Source organism: Sinocyclocheilus grahami, unplaced genomic scaffold (assembly GCF_001515645.1).
Source record: "Sinocyclocheilus grahami isolate Dianchi unplaced genomic scaffold, SAMN03320097.WGS_v1.1 scaffold327.1, whole genome shotgun sequence".
Lineage (NCBI taxonomy): Eukaryota > Metazoa > Chordata > Actinopteri > Cypriniformes > Cyprinidae > Sinocyclocheilus > Sinocyclocheilus grahami.
This window is the reverse complement of record NW_015505506.1, coordinates 276,093-297,508: the sequence shown is the minus strand read 5'-3', so window position 1 is coordinate 297,508 and position 21,416 is coordinate 276,093. Positions and strand designations below refer to the sequence as shown.

The following is a 21,416-nucleotide window of genomic DNA, read 5'->3' as shown; positions in this document are numbered from 1 at the left end:
TTTTGAAATTCTGGGTTCAGTACAAGTTGAGCTCAACCAATATCATATGTGGAATAATATTGTCACAATGATTAGTTTTATCTTGTCGCTTCTTTTATATTTATATATATATGATTATAAATGCATAATATATATATATATATATATATATATATATATATATATATATATATATATATCTTTTTTTTTTTTTTTTCTTTTTTTCTTGGTCATAGTGAGGCACTGTAAAATTAACAAGAGCATCTTATATCTCAAATATTTTTTATAAATACTTTTCTAAAATGTAACCAAACAAATAATAATAATGTAAGTGGTTCTTTTATACAATGATAATCTTCACATTTCTGCATTTCAGCCATCCAAAAATGTACCCACACTTTAAGAAAAGGAAAAAATTCTTTCTTAATTTTTAAACAAATTTTTGTGATATTACACCACATATGATATTGATTGAGCTCAACTTGTGCTGTACCCAGAACATTCCTTTAATGTATTAATAGATTACCAGTAGTTACACATTGATTTTGATTGACATGAATTACAAAAACACTTTCAAAAGCCAAATCATCATTATTCCCAAAGGATGATTTATAAATAACATATTGCTATTAGATATAGCTTCACGGAGCTTATTGCTCAAACAGATACTGTTTTATACACAAAAATAGATTATTACAAATTCTGATTATGTGTCTGAGTTGCATTTAAGCAAAAGACACTGACAATTTTACAGATGAACAATAAAACACTGACAATCAGACTTCATTCATATTTAAGGGGCTTGCACATTTAAAACAGCAGACAAAATTGCGTAGAAGCTCTACACATAAAACAGAGTAACATAAAATTACCTCAGGTATCCAGTGCTGGTTTCGACAACATTGTCTTACCTCCTTTAAAGTTGCAGTACAAAAGACAGCATGTTGTTTTATTTCACTACATTGACTGTGTTAGCTAAATTCACTGTTAGAGATCAGATAGATTACATTAGCTACATTCACTGTAGGGATGTAACGATTACCGGTTTGATGATAAATCGTGATAAAATTCCCCACGGTTAGTATTACGGTTTCATCTTTTAATTATCATTAAAACCGTATTAGATTACCGCGATTTGAACAACTCCCGATAAATAAATGCTGTCCAGCATAAAGCACAGTCTCACGTGCGCACAGCACGCAGAGTAGTTTCGTTTTGAGTGAAAACAGGGTGGAAAAGCTGGGAGGTTTTAAAAGAGTGCTAAGGGAATTATACAAATGAATATATTAATTAATTAATTATATGAATGTACCTCTGAAGGTTCTGACTGTCTCCAGAAACGATTCGATGGCATTTTGTTTTCATCTTCGCTCCATGTAATACATAAAGGAAGTATTCTTAATCACAATACTGCTTTGTCCACGGAGTTTACGGGAAACAGCTGTAATTCAGCTTTTCCATAAGCGCCACCTGCTGTCAGTGAGTGGCTTTACAGAGACTTATATTTACATTCAGCCTGTGTGCAGTTTCTTTCTGGCCAAAAACGGACAGAATTTGCATGCCCTGCTGTAAATTTTGACCGGTTGATGAAAAACAAGCTTATGTGGATTCTACACATTTAAACAATTCAGATAAGTTATCTAGAATTATTTATGGAGCAGATAAAATGCATATAATAATTTATCAATCAATTATCATTTTGACATATCTTTTCTTTAAAGGCTGAAATGTGAGGTTTACCTTTTTATTCAACTTTTTCAAAGCTTTATTTGAACATTTACATTAGATATTTCAACATGCTCTTAAACTGTTGTCAGTCAAGTTGTCATTTAAAATCGAACATCATTGGTAATGTTATTGTTTTAGTGATTATGCAAACAAAAAGTCATTGTATTTGTTGTTTGTTGATTAAATATAAAACTTGAAGTGATTTATGTGTCGGTACTTTTTGAACATCTCCAGCACATTTTAACAATACCGTGATAATACTGATAACCGTGATCATTTTGGTCACTATAACCGTGATAAGAAATTTTCATACCGTTACATCCCTAGTTCACTGTTGCGTTCGAAACGGCATGCTACAAGAACAGCAAAAACTGAAAACCCCAAAGCATCTGTTCTTCTTTCTTTGAGAAACGTAAGCAGCAGCAGGTCACCTACATCCACTTTCATTTATTTGAAACTCAGTTCACAAGCTTACAATAAACAGACCTTTGTCATTCACTGGTGTGGACACAAATATAGTTATCATTGTAGTTATAGTTATCGTTATCCCCCGGTGTGAACGTGCCTTACAAACATACATAACACACAAATATTAAAAATAGTCAAATGTTTATTGATGCTTTTTTTCTGTGGAAAGAAATTGAAGTATTGTAGACTTTTTTTCCATTTAGCTTATAGCAGTGCATTCTGGGATTGCATCCGTTGTGAAGTTTACTTGTGATAGTGGTTTAGAATTAGATTTTTAAATGAGGCGTCTTAGAAAGTAGCACCATTTTTCTGCCTGAATTCTGCAAGTATTTTGCATAGATTTTACTGTGAATGATCCATGTATGTATTTCATTTTTTTAAACTTTTTTTGACCTAGTCATAATGTTTAATCAAAATGACTTCTCTTTGGTGATGTATGCCAGACATCTCAAATCATTGTCTTCTTAAATAAACCCTTCACTCATCTTTGAGTGAACACCCACATGTCAAAATTCAATCATTGGATAGAAGCAAGTCTTCATTCTACATTTTTCCCCAGTAATTCTGTTACACACAGAGGTACATCACACAGAAGAAAACATCTGTCGCTACTTCTGCTTCATTGTGACTTATAGCTAAGGAGCTCACAATGTTTGTAACACCGCTATAGATTTGAACTTGCTCATAACATGTATGATTGCAAGACAGAGTATCATGTCAGCCTTCAAATGTTTTAGGCTAGATCTCTCAAAGTCATAGCAGGCTTGTGAACCATTATGTATAATCTCGTAGTAAGTTTTGCGTCCACAGTTGGTGAAGTTCCTTTGCACAAGTGCCAGTAGAGATTCCACAAACAAGTGTCATCTGGGAATTTTCCTAAAGGTCCACACCTATCACTCCTAAACCAAAAGGCAATGCCAACCAGTACACTGTTGGCGCAGGCCATCCACAGAAGATTGACACTGGCATAAGCTGGCACCACAAAGCCCACCAAGGCACATGCCAAACACATCAAAAGGTAGGGCATCCAGTTCAAAGCAAATCCTAGAGTCAGACTGACAAATAGAGGAGGGGAACTTTCTTGAATTTCAGAATTGCCACATCCCCCAACCTGAGTGTACAGGAAGTTTTGAGCTTTCTCTGGCAGTTTATTGGCTCTTCTGATCCAACCAATCATCTTCTTAAAATAAAGCAGTAGTATGAGGACCACTGCAATAGATAACTGCATACTAAATTGAAACGCTACACTAGATCCATGAACGCGACACACCAGGGCTCTCGCGTTATCTTTGTAAATCGCCATGGGTTGCGTGTCCGTGTAGTTGTAGGTGTAGCTGCACGCTAATGTCCACATAAGCACAACCACAATGCAGTAACTTACAGCCCTGCGCTGAGTGCTCGAGTTAACATCTAGGTATGGGTAGCTGGCATAGTCAAGCGCCCCAGCGATGAGTATGGGTAGAGGAAGCAGGGCGTAGACAGCCGATCCATGAGCCAGGATGAAGCACATCGAGGTGGAGGTGGGAAGGTGTTCTTTGAAGAGCCACGCACTGGTGACAGCACTAACCAGCAGCACGTCTGCCACATACATAGAAACACTGCAGAGCCCCAGGAATGACCTGAGAATGCTGTGCCTCCAGAAAGACAGAACTAATGTGTTCAGAGCTACTTTGGAGCACAGAATGAGCAGGTACTGCAGGGTCTCATCATGGGGAAAGTCCTCATTTATTCCCGGGGACCAGATGACAGCCATCATGATCGCTGATGATGTTATCCTTTGGTCTCAATTCACTCTGAAAACACAAAAACGGATTGGTCAGAGTTGATAAAATACACCTCCAATTGTTAGTGACACTAAGCACATGTTTTGAGTGTAAAATTCATCATATGGATAGTGGACCAATATAAAATTACGGTTTAGACAGCTTGATTATTAAAGGGATAGTTTGCCCAAAATTGAAAATTACCCCATGATTTAATCACCCTCAAGCCATCCTAGGTGTATATGACTTTCTTATTTCATTTCAATGCAATCAGAGTTATATAAAAAAAATCAGTCATGAACTGAGAAATCAAATTCCTCTTGATCTTTTGACATATAACAGGTCAATGTATTATAAAAACATCCTGTAAGTGTCAAAACTCAAAACTTTCTCGTTAGTTTAAAAACAGCTTTTATTGAAACCAAGCTCAGAAAACCACTCGTTTTGGAATGTGCCACTTCATGACATAATAGTGTGGCTAAGCACCGCCTCCAAGAGAAGATCAACACCTGCTTCTACATCACTGCCTCTTTAGCCCCGCCCACTGATACGCACTTGTAGTGGTAGAGGAAATACTAGAGAGACGCAAACACAGGATTACTCCAGAACCAAACAGATGACATGGCTTGCTTAGTTGGGGACGCTTCATTTCCAGCGATATCGTTGCCTTGATTGCACAGATACTATTTAAACTGAACTGAACTGGATGATGACATCATTGAATAGAATACCCAAGACATGTCACTCGTATAGTTTTGAATGGGGAAAAATGCAACGCTCAGTATGGCCGCTCTATCGAACGAAGCCACGCCTTCTGAGGAAAAGAGCCAATCGCTAATCAGTAAAGTTAGCGCGTCACTGCAGCTGCCGTTAGAAGTCCCGGTTGCTATAGAAACGGTCAACGCTCTTGAGACGTGTGCCTAGGACTGCATGCGCACTGGCTAGTCTAGCTTGAGAAATAAGCTTTTTTTAAATGCTATTTGAGCAAAATAAACAACACTTATGATACAGTTGTCAGATTTCATTGGTGATTTCAAATATGAAATTTAATCGTAAGTTTTGTGAACAGTTTTGGAGAATTTGCTGATTCCCCATTAAAAGAGATTGGAGTTGCACTTGCATGCCCGAGAGGCTTTTCAAAGATGGCCGCCGAGTGACATGGCTTGCCTTAAAGGGACTTTGATGATGAACTGCCTTTAACTGGAAAATTTGTGTTTACTATTGTCATTTTGCATTATTGACACACTATTTTACTAATTAATGCTGTATAGTTGCTTTGACCCAATCTGTATTGTTAACCCTTTAGGCGCCAGGGATTTTTGGGAAAAATGCTGGATTTTGACATCAAGATTTCAAAAGCTTGTGGCTTGAAAAGGCTTAAAGATAGAGATCTACTGTAAATTAGAAAAATGTTGGGCATGACCGAAAGTTTATGTGGGGTGTAAATATACTCCTCTAATTTGCATATTATGACGTCATCAGAGGCGGCTATCTTGAATTTCATAATATTCAGGAAATAGTAGATATTGAATTGATGTTTGATGTTATATGAATCCTCATTCCAAATGATCAGAAAAGAGGAAACCAACAATAAAACAGGATAAAGTGCTAAATTGTTACTATATTACTATACTATATAGTAGTAAAACGCATGTGAACAGTAGCCTACTTTTTGATCAGTAATATTCAGGAAATAATAGGTATTGAATGGATGTTTGAACTTATTTGCATGTTTGTTTGTTTTGTTTTTTTTGTCTTTTTATCCTCATTCCAAATTATCAGAAAAGAGGAAACCAACAATAAAACAGGATAAAGTGCTAAATTGTTACTATATTACTATACTATATAGTAGTAAAACGCATGTGAACAGTAGCCTACTTTTTGATCAGTAATATTCAGGAAATAATAGGTATTGAATGGATGTTTGAACTTATTTGCATGTTTGTTTGTTTTGTTTTTTTTGTCTTTTTATCCTCATTCCAAATTATCAGAAAAGAGGAAACCAACAATAAAACAGGAGAAAGTACTAAATTATCAACAGGCTCGTCAAAGCGTTTGATCCAGTCCTGATACACTTCATTTCTCAAATAAACCCAGCCACCATTGTCATCGCTATTTCCAGCCCTATTTAGATCCAGATCACCCCTACTGCCTCTACCCCGTCTCCCGGCTCTCCCACGCACAGCACGGCCACGTGTACCGCGGCCACTCCCACCTCTTTGGGGCAGCTAGTGCTACTTCCAGCCCTATTTCTCCTACCCCTGCTGCCTCTACCTCTAGCAACAGCTCTCCTATGGACACTACAACCGTGTTCTCCCCTGCCACCCCCATCCCCGTTGGGCAAAGGGTCGAAATGATCACTTGTTTGTGCTTCGTGAACACTCTCGCCTTGCACGGCGGCACCATTGCGCTGCAAAGATGTACCGGGAGAAGCGCAATCATTAGACAACAGATCGTCATTTCCAAAAGGCAAATATTCCCCTTCAGAGTCAGAATCGGCGAATAACATTAACAACTTTCTATTAGCCATTTGGCGATTTTCTCTCACAGTTTACTCGCACGCTATGAACTGAACTGCTTCCGCATCAATGACACGATAGCTCACTTGCTCTGCTATTTCCTCGAACACTTTGAATAGGAACGTGACATAATTTTGGTCTAGAATCAAAGTACTACATGTCTGCCATCTAGTGGTAGGGAATACAAATGAGATATTAAACCATATTAGGAACTACAGAACTACATAGTATGGCGTCTTGTCGCAATTTTGCGACTTTGGCGCTTAGAGGGTTAAAAGTGCCATATAAATAAAGTTGACTTGGCATTACAAGTGACTGTAGTGTAAATTGGGAAAAATTGTCTTTGAATTTCCTCCTTTGTGATCCTAACATATCTTATTGAAAAATGCAAATTCATTCTCCTGCCAGCAGGTGGCACTTTCGGAACGGCAGATATATAGCAGTTTCCCCAGTAACAAAGCAGCTTTATGTGATTATTCATATAACGAGGTTTGGGCCATACAAATGACGGGATTTTTATTGTTTTTACGGGAAATTTTACCGGAGGCGAATGTAGCAAACATATCAAATATGCCAAGAAAGATTAGAAATACAGGAGAAATATTTAAATGGGATGATAGCAGGATAGAATGGTAAAATATGGGAGAATCCCGGGAAAAACGGGAGGGTTGACAGGTTTGCGCTACGCCTACATCCTACGTCATCCGCTGGAACGCCACTCTCTCATGAATGCGCGCGTATGACAGTTAGTGGAAGCTAGAGATTACTGTTTATGACATTTTAAATATGGATATTTTTCTTTAGGGATGCACGATATATCGGCCACCATATCGGTATCGGCCCATATCGGCTCATTTTTTCTGTTATCGGTATCGGCCTGATAAGAAAATTTGGCCGATATCTTAAAGCCGATAAATAATGCATTATTTCCTTCAGAGACACTTCAGATGCGCGCTGTTCGTTTGCAGCCTTTTGTGCAATTGTACATTGTAATATTGTGTTTATTTGATGTATATCTGATTTATCTCATATAGAATGCGTTTGGTTAAGTTAAAAGAGCACTTCAGTTTACCGGTGATCGTCTTTTTGAGGGTGAGTAAATCATGGGTTCATTTTCATTTTTGGGTGAACTATCCCTTTAAGTGCATCTGACTTTTTTTGTTCATACTTTTTTGGTAACGGGGCACTAGTGAGCAGACATGGAGTAGGGTGTTTTTGTAGTGAGCACCATTAAGTTTCGATAATATTGTTGATGCTCTATGATTTGAAATAAGCAATAATATTATTCTTTTGTCTTGTTTTCCATAATGTTTTTCTTATTGTGGCACACTGGAAAACTGGAACTGGTTATTGTCCTCTTGCATTCAGGGGCGGATTTAGTGAATTGGGGGCCCCAGGCAAAATATAGGAATGGGGCCCTATACATTTGCACACATTTTCCTAGATCAACCTTGAGGTTCCATTTTGTTGTTTTCAGCGTAAGCCTGTGTGCAAAGGCTGTCTAATTCTAAACTTTAAAATACATTTATTTTTAGTTGTTTTAACTACAAATTTAAATAAAACTGAAAAAATTATTAAAAGGCAATTCTACATTTACACACCTAAAATACATATATCAAGAGCATGCTCACAGATGAGAACAAAACAGCATTGGATGAAGTGGATTAAAGCCCTGCACGGGTCTCAAATTTAGCTCGTCTTTTTTCCCCTTTTCCCAAAAAAAGCTTATACTACTGTTTCAGCTATTAAAAGAGTTCAGTTTTGTATGTAATAGAAAAGTGATTATATTTCGTTTAGTTTTTTTATAAAGTAAATTTAGAAAAACATTTGGAGTATTTTTTTGTTAGTTAAATGTAAGTTATTTAGTTTTTTTAAGTGAAGGCCAGCGGCAGACAGTGAATTGATCATAGCCTATAGCCTATGTTTGATCAATTTAGCCTTCTCATAATTCCGTACAGTTAAAAAATAAAACGCTAATTATAATGGCAAATATGTAAAACTTTGTCCTATAATTGTATAGCTGCTTTTTCTGATTTGTATGTTGCTCTGTTCTGAATACCTTAAAATTTAAAGGATTTGCTGCAACGCAATTTTGTATGATATGTTAATTATTTAAATGTTTTATCCATGCAGCAAATGTTTTAAAAAACAGCTTTAAAATTACTTTATTGCATTCCAGAGGCTTTTAAAGTACTTTTCACTATAAATTTTACGGGTAGCGTTGTATTCCCATTTGTAAAATAGCCAACAAATGAATTGTTGTAGGCTAACTTGATCTCATGAAAGTGCATATAGCATGATTTTCTGCTTCTATTTGGCATAATATTTCTATGCAGAAATTGACTTTGGCATGCAAAAGACTGATAAATTCATAATTAACGGCATGGGTTCAGTCGACAGAAATACGTGACACACAGGCCTATAATAACTGCTGAAATGTTTGCAGGGCAAATCTCAGATCAGTCTGAGCACTCATGTTACGCACAGTGCGTACAGCCGTACACCTACAGGCGCCACAGACTCGGACAGTTGTTGTGGTAATAAACACCGTAAACAGCAACCGTTCGCGTGTCCGCGCTTAATGCGCATATCCTATATGAAAAGCATTTTAGGGGGCCCTTGGCTTTTGGGGGCCCAAGGCGGTCGCCTACCTTTGTCTAATGGGTAAGTCTGCCCCTGCTTGCATTATTGATCAACTATTTTCTTGTTTGACACTGTAAAGCTGCTTTGACACAATCAGTATTGTATAAAGCGCTATATAAATAAAAGACTGAAAGACAGATGGCAAAAAGTGGCCAATACACATGCACATTAAAGAGCATTGCGAATAGGCTTGGTGCTCCTTGCAGTGACCAGAAATCGCCAGAGAAGCAAACAGAAAATATGAAGGAAGAAATTGTCACTTGAAATAAATGATATCCCCTTGTTACTGAAGGCAGAACAAAATTTGACAATTTGAGAACCAAAACTTAAAGATGTTTGGCCTAGCTTTCATGATGATTATTGATAAACTGTTGTGCACCAATTTAGCTTATATTCAGATATATTCATGTTTATTCTACAACATAAAATACATCAGTAGTAGTACCCCGTTTTTTAATTTTTTTATTTTGGTACTTGTCTTGTGAAAGGTGGTTGCTAACAAATCACTAAATGGGACTACAGAGGTTGTCAGGGACGTTAAACATCAAACAGGAAAACTCATCTACTTACTAGTTTTACAGCCTCGTGTTTATAATCGCACTCTTGCAAACTGTTCAGATGAAATGTTTTTTAAATGAAGACTGAAAGAGTTGTCGGAAGTTTAATGGTGGTGACGTTGAAGACCTTGGCTTTAACCGTGGTGAAGTACGTTTATAGCCTACGTTTAGCTTTTTATTGCTTGTGGTGGTTGTATTTGTTTCAAAATACAAGTCATGTTCATTTGTTCATCAAGATTATCATGACAAACAAAACGCGAAGGAATCATAAACTTTTGTTGGTCACATCTTATTATCTATAGCTTTCTGCTGTAATTGAGTGAACCAGAGCTACAAAATACTTTGCGTTTGCTGCAAACTTTGACATATTTTTTCTAGACTAGTAGCAAGACTGTTTAGTTATTGTGAATATTAGGCTAATTTCTGATCATCCTGCGGTCAGTGATGCTATGCAAGTGCTGTGTTCGATACATCGATACGACGATGTATCTATCGTCACAGAGATTTGACGATACGAGTATCGATACAGCTGGCCCAGTATCGATATTGTGGCACGTGTGCAGCAGTGAACCGCACTTAATTTGATTACAAGAACAACGTTTAAAATTGAGCAGAAATTTCTAAAGTGCAAGGTTTCTAAAAAATAATGAACAGCGCATAATATATAGGCTATAACAAGGTTTAATCTGGCCACAGAGGAACACAACTGGGTTGCCTGATATAAAGAGACGTAATCCCCGAAACAGAGCTTCCCACTTGCGCAATATAGAAATATCTGCTAAGTGTGTATGGAATAAAATTACTGTCAAAAATATAATTTTTGACAGTGATTTTATTCCATAAGTGTGTTACTTATCTTTTTTGTCAACCTGGAAACCGTGTGCATGTGCTCTCTCTCCACTGAGGATAAACGCGCTTGCTTTCTGAAAACACCACTTTTAGTTTTAGCTTGCAGTTTAGTGATCTCCACTTCAATAGTCTATTTTCATAAAAGTGTAATTAATCAAGTGTTAATTTATGAGAGAGAGAGGGGCTGTGTATGTATGAATTACCACTGTTTTGCCGCGTTTCTCTATTAACTGTGGAGCTGTGGCTTTAATTCCTTTAGAAACGATGATGTTACCAGCTCCTTGTTGAGAAAGATAATGTAGCTCTTGTGCGATTAAGCTATTTAATTGATAAAATTGCGAGGCAGCGCTAAAAAGTTTGTTCCTGAATGTTTGAGTGCGGCCGCAGCGTGATCTGTGTGAGTGACTGAGCGTGTGTGCGTTAGATACAGTGAAGACAGCGCATTAGTTTAGAAGTCTTCTAATTTTTTGTTTTATTTTTTAAACGTAGAGAGTGTTAATTTGTTCAATGATAACCTACCAGCAATGTAAATATGATTTTTTTTTTTTTATATATTAGAATAAGTACATTACAATATACATTTATTAGAACGAGTACATTATTATTTATGGGCTTAAAAACAAGATGCAAACAATCAGAATATTGTACCTGGTGGGGAGTGCCCAATGTAAACATGAAACATATGCCATTACCTATATTGTACTGTGGTACAGTTATGGAGGCCCTTCATAATGCAGAGGTCAACTGTCTGCTAAATGGCACTATAGTATGCCGTGTTTAATAAAGAGTTGTTTTACTAAATTCTTCTGAGGTGAAATTCAGTGCAGTCCTGTATAGTGATACGTATCTTATCGTGACTTTGCTGGTGATACACAGCCCTAATGCATACCAGTTACAAATAATATTAATTATTAATGCTTTGCTCAATGCTTTGTTTCTTATTAAAGATTTAACAGCCAAGATAACAAAACCCCAGGAATGCCTGGGGTAAAATGGGAAGCAGTGAACACACATTTGAGAAGAGAAATAATATCCTAGTTTCCCAAAATTAAACACAAGTGACCAGACTTCAAGAACTGGCAAATGGAAATCAGATGCTACACTGACCCTGATATCATTACCTAATCTACACAAACAATGATCAAAACTTCAAACCGAATAGAACATTTTTAGTACCAAAGATGAAAAATTTAATAAACAAAGCATTCTGAATGAGCAAGCATGGTAAAACGGCTGGGGGAGGTTTGGCTCATCAATGCAGACAAAAGATGGCAGATCATAAAAGATAAGTGAAGCCTGACCATTCACTGATCAGTCATTGCTTTTATGAGTTCTATTCAGAATTGTACAATTCTGAAAGGCAAATATAACCTATTTATTTTTGTCAGGCCAAAGTTATGTTATATGAATAAAAAATATTTTATTCTATTTAGGGATGCACGATATTGGATTTTTGCCGATATGCCGATAATTTTCAGCTCATTTTGGCCGATACCGATATATAATTGTTTTTAATTTTGGTTAGTTTTTAACAAGAACTTATTTGTTAGAATTAAATAAACAACAATAAAGTTATTTTATAATTACAGTACATTGAAGATTTGAAAAGAACTATAAATAAACTATATATTAATCACTGCATTTTTCCCCCAGAAAGATGCAGTGGTAACCTTAAAATTGTATTTTATGATTTAACATGTAAATGGTCTAAAGCAAAAGAGTTGTACAATTTCAGAAAGTCTTTGTAAGATTTCATAATTTGTTTAAAAATATATAACAACACATTAAAAAATAAATCAGTATATATCAATTATTTAATTTAAGTGTCATGTTTGTGATTTTTTTTTGTTCATGTAAGCTATAGCTTCTGACCTTTAAATCAAAACATACTCATGATTTTATGGCATCAATTACTGGTTTATTTAATCAGAAACACAGTCTAAATATTATTTGTGTATTTTGCTTTCATTTTATTAGAAGTAGAACAACAGCGCCCCCTACGGAATTAAAACTCCTTACTGAGCAGGCGTTAGGACCCGGGGGAGGCTGCCGCTGCAGTGCTATTACTGTTTACTCTATCACACACCTGACGTCATTCTGTACGTGCATTCTCAGTTTAAATGCAGATCCAAAACAGTGAATCTAATCACCATTCAGTTAAAACTTTGCTTCAAGAATGAGCCACAATGCTGATGTGATCTAATCGCTAGCACACCCTGAGCACATGTGAGTTAATGTATTCCTCTTATCGGCAAGACATATTGGCATCATTTTTCATATCGGCCGATGACGATATTTACATTTAAAGCCATTATCGGCCGATTCCGATATTGGTCCGATAATATCGTGCATCCCTAATTCTATTACTTTCCTTATCTATATAGGCGCAAGTATATCGGTTGTGTTTTTGCGATTGTTGTTATTATTGTTTTGTGTAAAATAGCATAACATGTTCGAGCAGATTAGTTATATTGTTGAATTGTTTTCATAATAACATTCATTAATATTTACAAATGCTATTTTTTATTATATACACTGAACAAAATTATAAACACAACACTTTTGTTTTTGCCCCTTACATAGAAAAAGTCTTAGATCTTTGAGTTCAGCTCATGAAAAATGGGGGCAAAAACAAAAGCGTTTATAATTTTGTTCAGTGTATGTACAGGTCATTTGTCGAAATGCATTCAGATAGTTACAAAATGTTAGTGAAATTTGATTCATCTACTTGTTTGTAAATAACAAATCTAAACTTTTTATATTAACCACAAATATTAACATTCCAAATGATAAACTTAATATTAAGTCTTGAATCAGTTTTCCAGTGCCGTTTTATTGCATTGTGACATTAACATCACATCAAACAACATAAATGTAGAGATGTAGGATAAATATATTTGTAAATTAACATTACTAAAAAAACGAGTACTCCTAGTCAAATGTTAAACTAGCACCCTGCTGATGAGTGATAGGAATTTATCTCTTGTATAAACCTGACAAGCCGGATTTTGTGGTCTCCCACTTTAGTTGCATTCATTGCTAATCACAAATGTAGTTGAATGGAGGTACTGCTTTAAAAGAAAGTCACAAAGACATTGCTTAATGCAGTATTTGTCTCTTTAAGCTTTCCAAATCCCAGTCATAGAAATATGTTCACATGACGGCAATAAAATAATATAATAAAATCCAATGAGATACCTGATGAAATTGTAGATGTCTTGATCCTGATACACAGTCATGAGCTCCATCAGTGTCAAGCGTATCTGTAAACGAGTCGTGTCTGGTGAGGAAATAAGCACATTTTGTCAGAGCACATTCTTGAAACCACACCTCTTTACCCTTAAATGCGTACTTTTTCTGGACAATGGTAGGCGGTCCTGACTTTTGTGGACTCATGAGACCCTATTTTTAAAACCATTATTGCAAGTTGTGTTGCCTTTTTTGCCACACTCATGTCTGCTTTTGCTATTTACATGAGGATTAACATTATTGGTTAATGTAAGTGATTTGTTTTGGTTTATGTTTCTTAATGCTCTGAATTATTAAATAACACCCAGTATTTAGGTAATTGCTTTTAAGAGTGTGTGATTCAACTAGTGACAAAACTCGTTACGTAACTTCGTAACTTGATGTCTTTGTGTTTCTGTTCAAAGTCCCTTCAGTGATAGGTGGGGACCAGAGCCTGAAGAATATTATTAGGACATATCATATTGCAATGTTTTTGGAATGTTTGGAGTAGTATAGCATCATGCTGCTTTAGTACTAATCCTGAAGCATATAGAGTTTCATAGATTACTATGGCCACATTGTGAGGCAGAGTAACACCTTCAGTGTGAGTTCATTTCCAAGAATTAAGTGGTTGTCTGTAGTTACGTGTTGTGTGTGTGTGTGTGTGTGTGTGTGTATGCGTGCTTACCTGCGTCTGTCCAGCTCTCAGTTGGCACTAACCTCATTACTGAGAAATTAAATTATTTTACTGATAAAGTAGGGCAGTGCTTACACTTCTGTGTATAAGGTCTGTATGTCATAGGAAGTATAGTTTTTTTTGTTTATCGTTTGTTTGTCATTTAAAGGTGGGGTAAGCAATTTCTGGTAGCCAATGTTAACATGCGATCTCGGACGATTGTTTTGGCGCGGATCTGAGCACGATTGCCGTGTTCACATATGCCCAAACGAACCGAGCTAAGGGGGGGAAACGCGCCAGGTTCCGAAACAACGAGCTAGGTGCGAAAGCACCCTAAGGGTGTACTCTTAAAAGGACATATTTGTTCCTTTTTTACCCCTAATAGGTAGGCCTACATATTAGTACCTTAAGGGTATGACTTACTACTCTAAGGTACTAACATGTACCTATTAGGGGTAAAAAAGGTACAAAGATGTCCTTTTAAGACTACTGCTACAGTGACAAGTTGTTCTACCCCAAAATGTACAATTTTGGCTCCTTTTTTTCTGTGTGGCCTGGATGAGTGTGAGATTTCCCGGCCTGAAATTGCATCCCAGTTCGGGCCTGGCATCACGGCATATTTGTTTCCAGGCAGAACGTTAAAGAACGCAACACAACTCTCCTGGAAATCTTGTATAATTCAACCAATCCTATAACGACTTCGAAACTCCTGAAGTGATTCCAATTTTGTGTGCCTTATGCATCAGACGTTCACCCAACGGTCCATGGGTGTGACGTCCGAGGCTGACACTACCTTTTGGTAACTTAATGACTTAACTGACGACATAACTATGACATTGCATGCTCGTAGTTTCTTTTGCGTTTTAATATGAAATGATACCCATCAACACAAACGTGTTCAGGCAAAACTAGTCGAAAACGCACCATTCAGAGGTGCAGAGCTTAAAAAGTTAAAAAGTCAAATTTTGCCTGGCGGATGTTGAAAAAAAAAAACAATCCTATAGATTTTCTGTGACAAAAGCAGCTACCTATCCATGCCCTAGCAACGGTCCAGAACTCCCTACCAACCGCATGGCAGCACCCTGGCAACCACTCACAACAAAAGCATCACGGTGGTCGTTAATTTTACGAGGGCAAGAACCACTCACATTTCCTTCAAAACAAAAGTTTTACCAATTTCTCTTGATTCTCAGCTTCATAGAGTTCAGAATTATCTTTATATAAAGTGGCCATTCTTCACAGATGGATTTACTTTTCTTTAACTATAAACATTTGTTAACATTCCAAGCACAAGCATTTCTTTGATCCTTTCCAAATTACCAAGACTAATCCATTAATCAGTTACCATTGACCTTTTTTAGTTTAGTATGAAAAACTATCCTAGTTTTTGATAGTCATACCTGAAAACCTTTGCGATGAAACCCATCTTCTTGTGATAAAACTGCATAGGAGAAAACACCATAACATCAAAGGAATTCTCAGGGTGTTGGAAACCGCATCTCCATGACTCTCACAAAGGTCCTCAGAAGAGAGAATCGCTGCACTAATGCAGCACTGGTTTCATCCATTAGTTGAGTCCAAACAAGCAGCTCTTTTACGACACGATGGCCAGCCTAACCCACTTAGGGCTGTGACGGCTCCAGCTCGCACGCTTAATTTCTCATGTGTGCTCATGTAGGACAACAGCAACATTCCACAAGCACACAACAAATCATCCGTCCATGGTTAAGGCCTCACATCGCAGATATAGTTTTACAGATGATCTGAAAGCGCATCCACTGCAGCAGCACAGAATGCAACAACTTTCATTTGAATGTGACTCGCGATCAGTGTAAATGTGAATATTTTGTCTCTTTGTTTGTAATCAGCTTTTTTTTCAATGTTTTACTGTTTTCAGGAAGTGGGCAGAATGAAGATCGAGCTTTTTGCTGACATTGTTCCGAAGACTGCAGAAAATTTTCGGTAAGATGATTCCACAGTCCTTTCATGCATAAACCCAGAATACAGAATAGCTGCAGGCATTCATAACACACATGTAAATCTGTTTTTTCTGTGTCTTTCAGGCAGTTCTGTACTGGTGAATTCAAGTAAGTCAGATTTCAGTGAGTTGAAGCGATAGTTGACCCAAAAATGAACGGTTTTTGTTCATTTACTCACCCTCAGCCCATTCAAGATGCAGGTGATTATTATTTTTCTTCATTAAAATAGTAAAGAGGATTTTTAACTGAAACCATGGTCCTTGGTGATTCATAAAATGAGTAAAAAAAAAAAACTGTACAGGCAACACAAAATTATTACCCGTGGCTCCTGACGATACATTGAGGTCTTATGAATCGAAACGATCGGTCTGTGCAAGAAGCTGAACATTATTTACACCATTATTACCTGTGAAGTCAGAATGAACTGGTTCAAAGAACTGATTCACCAGTTTGTTTACGTAATCACACAATAGTCTGAAGTAGGGATGCACCAAATGTTCGGCAACCGAAATTAGCAAAAAGACTGAATAAATTGTACCGAACAATGACGTGACGCGATCAAATAGAGGCGCGCACTAATGCAGCAAACATGTCAGCAGTGTGGAAGCATTTAAAGGTGTCCGAGAAAGATGCAAAAATCATTACAAGCACCGACAGCGAGAGACTGTTTAGTGCTGCATCTCATGTCTCCGATGAGAAGTGGAAGGGGTGATTGTTGCTGGTTTACTGTATGATGATTGAAATGCGAAATGGCCTTAAACAATTGAATAAACTGCAGAACATTGTGTTTTCTAATGCACGCACGAATTGCATGTATTCAAACAGCACTGCATGAGCTCGCTGCGCAAAGTCCAAAGCGCGAGAAAAATCTGTGCTGAAATAGAAGTTATTCGTCAGTTGCTCAGTAACATTTTTATTAATTTTTACAAGGCATGTCACAATGCGATACGTACAACAAACATCTTCTCAAATTCGCAATGAGAATCATTTATAAATCTACTGTTGTCAACAAAAAGAAGCACTGAGATCTTCCTGCGGGTTTCTGCCAAAATAAAAGCTGAGAAAAGCAAGAACTCCATCAACATTAATAAATGTTATTATTGTAATTTTACTGTTGTTCTGTAAAATAAAATAAAGACAATAAAAAGGATACGAATAGTTACAACAGCTCTATTAACTAAAGCATTCACACACAGTGTTCTGGGATCTGTAATATTTTCTAATGTTTTAAAAGAAGTCTCTTCTGCTCAGCAAGGCTGCATTTATTTGTACAGTCAAAAATACATGCCTGATTCAAGAAGGGGGCCTCAAAAATGGCCAAAACATATTATTTTACTAACTTATTATTTTTGTGTTTTATTAGTATAATGTCTGCTAGAATGTTAAAAAAAAATGTTCAGTGTTAAGTAAATATTTTTAAAGCACATTTTGGCTATTTAATTTATGCAATGGTGAAAAAAATTGGCAAAATGGAGGACAAAATGCGAAAAACCATATTCGGCCTTCGACCCAGTGTTTCATTTTGTTCGGCTTCGGCCAAGAATTTTCATTTCGGTGCATCCCTATTCTGAAAGTGAGTTTTGATTGAATAACTTGTAGAATTGGTTCATCTAGTTCACTAAAAATAACTGATTCAAAAGAATGATTCGTTTGTGAACCGGACATCACTCCGGAACGTTTGCCTCAGGCTCTGGATTACAGGTAATAATGTTCGGTTTCTTACACAGACTGATCATTTTGCTTCATAAGATCTCAATATATCGTCAGGAGCCACAGGTATTCATTTTCTCTTGCCTTTTTTTGACTCAAGTGAAGTGACGTGTGGCCAAGTATGGTGACCCATACTAGGAATTAGTGCTCTGCATTTAACCCATCCAAAGTGCACACACACAGCAGTGAACACACACTGTGGGCAGCCATTTTTGCTGCGGCGCCCGGGGAGCAGTTGGGGGTTCAGTGCCTTGCTCAAGAGCACCTCAGTCGTGGTATTGAAGGTGGAAGAGAGCGCTGTACATTCACTCCCCCCACCTACAATCCCTGCTGGTACGAGACTCGAACCCGCAACCTTTGGGTTACGAGTCCGACTCTAACCATTAGGCCACGACTTCCCCAATGTGACTGAAGTCCCTGACCTACAATTTTTGAATCATCATGGCTTCAGCTAAAAGTAATCTTTATGGTTCTACTGAAGAAAAAAAGTCTTCTACATCTTGGATGGCCTTGCGGGTGAGTAAATTAACAGCAAATTTTCAGATGAAATGTCCCTTTAATAGATGGCTGTGCTATTTCAGCCACATGAATAGTTGAACCTATAGTACCACATTTACTGAGTTATTGTAACTAATGCTTTTGAGAATGTAGAAATGATTCTATAAGAAACATGTGCTGGATAAGGTTACATATTAAACACAGCTTGTATTTCATGAAAGCATGCTATGTGCACAGCTCTTTCTTCCTGGTCCTGCCTGATTTGCATATACCTTGTTCATGTGGTGCTTTTATTCAATGTAGGAAGGACGGTGTTCCTGTAGGCTATAAAGGCTGCACATTTCATCGGTGAGACACTTTAGTCAGTATTATACACTGTTATATTGTATAACAATATTTAGTGCTGTATGGCTTAATCAGTATATTACTGTTGCTCTTAATTAGACAAAGAGGTTTGTTCAAATATATCATTCTAAGTTATGAAACTTTGGGCTTTTATGTTTCTGTCCTTCAGACAGGTGTTGTAAGTTTTTCATTTATCAACATTTCAGTGCAAATCCACCCTGAATGATGCTTTGCGATTCAGAACAGCACTATGATGTTGACTGTACAAATAATGGCTTTCACTGCATTGAATTTGGGTCAAAGGCTTTATGTATATTTATAGCACCCAATATGTATGTATATCAAAATCTAATGATATAATTAAAAGAAAATCACAGTTCTTGCTGCATGTTGCCCATAAAAGTGTATGTGATCACAAAATATCTGTTGAAAAAAAATGATAATGTAAATCTTTTCTTTTGGCAGGGTGATAAAGGACTTCATGATTCAGGGTGGTGATTTCGTCAATGTAAGTTTTGCTTTGTGATCCAGACAATGGAGTTGAATAATATATCGGTTGAATAGAGGTGTTTGGCTTTTGACATGTTTCAGAACTTTGTTTTTGGGGTCTGTTTGTGTGTTGACTGTCATGCATGATATCCATCTTTTCAAACAAGGATGTGCCTTTATAAATGAGCCAATAAGGATGTGCCCTTATATTTGCAGTCATCCGTTTTTCTATTAGTTTGATTAAATTGCAGTATTAATTTGCCCTTTTTACTTTATATCTTAAATACTAACTAAACTAAATTACACTGGGGGGAAAAGTGTATGATGTACTTCTAAAATGTACTCCAATAATATTTTTACAACTTAAAAAAATAATAAAGTTGGGATAATATAATGGTCAGAGGGCCCTACTGTACACACACACACACACAGCTAGCCTACATGTCTTACGGTTTATTGAGTGCTTCAGATTTTCTGACTCTGTGTGAGTGGTGGTAAACACTGTATTCTTGTTCATCAGGGGGATGGCACTGGTATCTGCAGTATCTACAGGGGACCGTTTGCAGATGAGAACTTCAGAATGAAGCAGTCTGGCCCAGGACTCTTGTCAATGGTAAAGCTTCTATACACACACAGTAGCAGTGTAAAACCCTTGCTGTACATTCACAGTATGCTTTATGACAGCATATCAGATTAATAGTGCTTAAAATGATCTTCAAAATCCCTTTAAGTACTGTTATCATTACAAGGCTAAAGTGGCCCTAATCTTATACAATGCATTTAGTGGGGAATATTTTCGATTCACACTTCACTCCAAAATCTAACAGGAAAGAAAGAAACCAATTTTAAGGGCCACACTAACTTGATTGATTTTCAGATAAGACAATGTTTCTTTTTAATCGTGCCCACAAAAATTCTGTCAGCTGTGTTACTAACGAAACTATCCCCTGAAAACTCAAAAATGGTTCATCACCAAAACCTTGTGACCAGCTGCAGCATCATGCGAAGTCATTTTCTTCTTTTGAACACATTACTCATCAAAGACAACGTGATACATTGATAAATGATAAATGCACTCCATCTAGCCATTAGATTGTTTGTTCTCTGTTGTTTCCAATCAAAAATGTAAAATCATCTTTTTCCCCGGCAGGCAAACAGTGGACCTGGAACAAATGGCTGTCAGTTTTTTATTACCTGCACAAAGTGTGATTGGTTGGATGGGAAGCACGTGGTATTTGGTAGGTCAGATAAATCCTGTATCGATTCAGTACTGAGAGAACTTCTGTCATTAACTGCTGGGGGTCTTTCTTACAGGAAAAGTGGTGGATGGTTTGCTTGTCATGAGAAAAATTGAGGTAAGACATTATTTTTCAAGTTTTGTACATTTCAGATGTTCTCAAGTGTCAGTTCTTTCAGAGCAATTTATTATTGATCCTATTGATGATTGATCCATTAACTTGGGTGGCAAGTTGGAGATCTGCCATGCTTAAAGCATATGAAGAAATGTTTGTCAACATCTACGTAAGAGTCTGAGAGAATTCCTTATGATGAGATGGAATTCTCAGACTTTTCAGTATTGGTTTCTTTGAAAGATCAACTACTAAAACATCATGAAAATGTTGAAGAAACAACCCAGACTCTTCAGTGAGCACTTCAGTGCATCCTGCTGACTTTCTAAAAAAAAAAAAAACAACAAAAAAAAAAACTACTTCTATGCTTTCATTATTTCATAATCCCTTTCTTTTATAGATTACTGTTCTAAACAATGTTTGAAACGTTGTTTTGCTAGCTTGCTTGTATCGTGCTAAATGAATACATGTAACTGCAGTGAAAAAAAAATGTTAGATTTAGGGCTGTCAAATCAATTAATCGTGATTGCGATATATACAATATATACACACACATATATACACACCCACACATATACATGCATATACATACATACATACATATACAGGTGCATCTCAATAAATTAGAATGTCGTG

At 36.8% G+C, this 21,416-nt stretch overlaps 2 protein-coding genes across 2 annotated transcripts in view; one reads left to right on the top strand and one right to left on the bottom strand.

Moving 5' to 3' along the window:
* Positions 1-21,416, top strand: part of LOC107602460 (peptidyl-prolyl cis-trans isomerase H-like) — a 38,784-nt gene that overhangs the window by 11,976 nt on the left and 5,392 nt on the right. The window contains exons 2-8 of the mRNA XM_016294961.1: positions 16,308-16,372; positions 16,474-16,497; positions 18,901-18,945; positions 19,408-19,450; positions 19,952-20,044; positions 20,582-20,669; positions 20,746-20,786. Of these exons, the coding sequence (XP_016150447.1) occupies positions 16,308-16,372; positions 16,474-16,497; positions 18,901-18,945; positions 19,408-19,450; positions 19,952-20,044; positions 20,582-20,669; positions 20,746-20,786 (399 nt within the window). The remainder of the gene's footprint in view (positions 1-16,307; positions 16,373-16,473; positions 16,498-18,900; positions 18,946-19,407; positions 19,451-19,951; positions 20,045-20,581; positions 20,670-20,745; positions 20,787-21,416) is intronic.
* On the bottom strand, positions 2,041-13,765 carry LOC107602458 (probable G-protein coupled receptor 160). Its single transcript, XM_016294955.1, has 2 exons — positions 13,705-13,765; positions 2,041-3,968 (listed from the first exon to the last, which is right to left on the bottom strand). Exon 2 carries the CDS (start codon positions 3,929-3,931, stop codon positions 2,909-2,911), a length of 1,023 nt encoding a protein of 340 aa, XP_016150441.1. The 5' UTR covers positions 3,932-3,968; positions 13,705-13,765; the 3' UTR covers positions 2,041-2,908.

What these genes read in the sequence shown, in the direction of transcription:
- LOC107602458 (XM_016294955.1), bottom strand. Translation starts at nt 3,931, where the DNA reads ATGATGGCTGTCATCTGGTCCCCGGGAATAAATGAGGACTTTCCCCAT.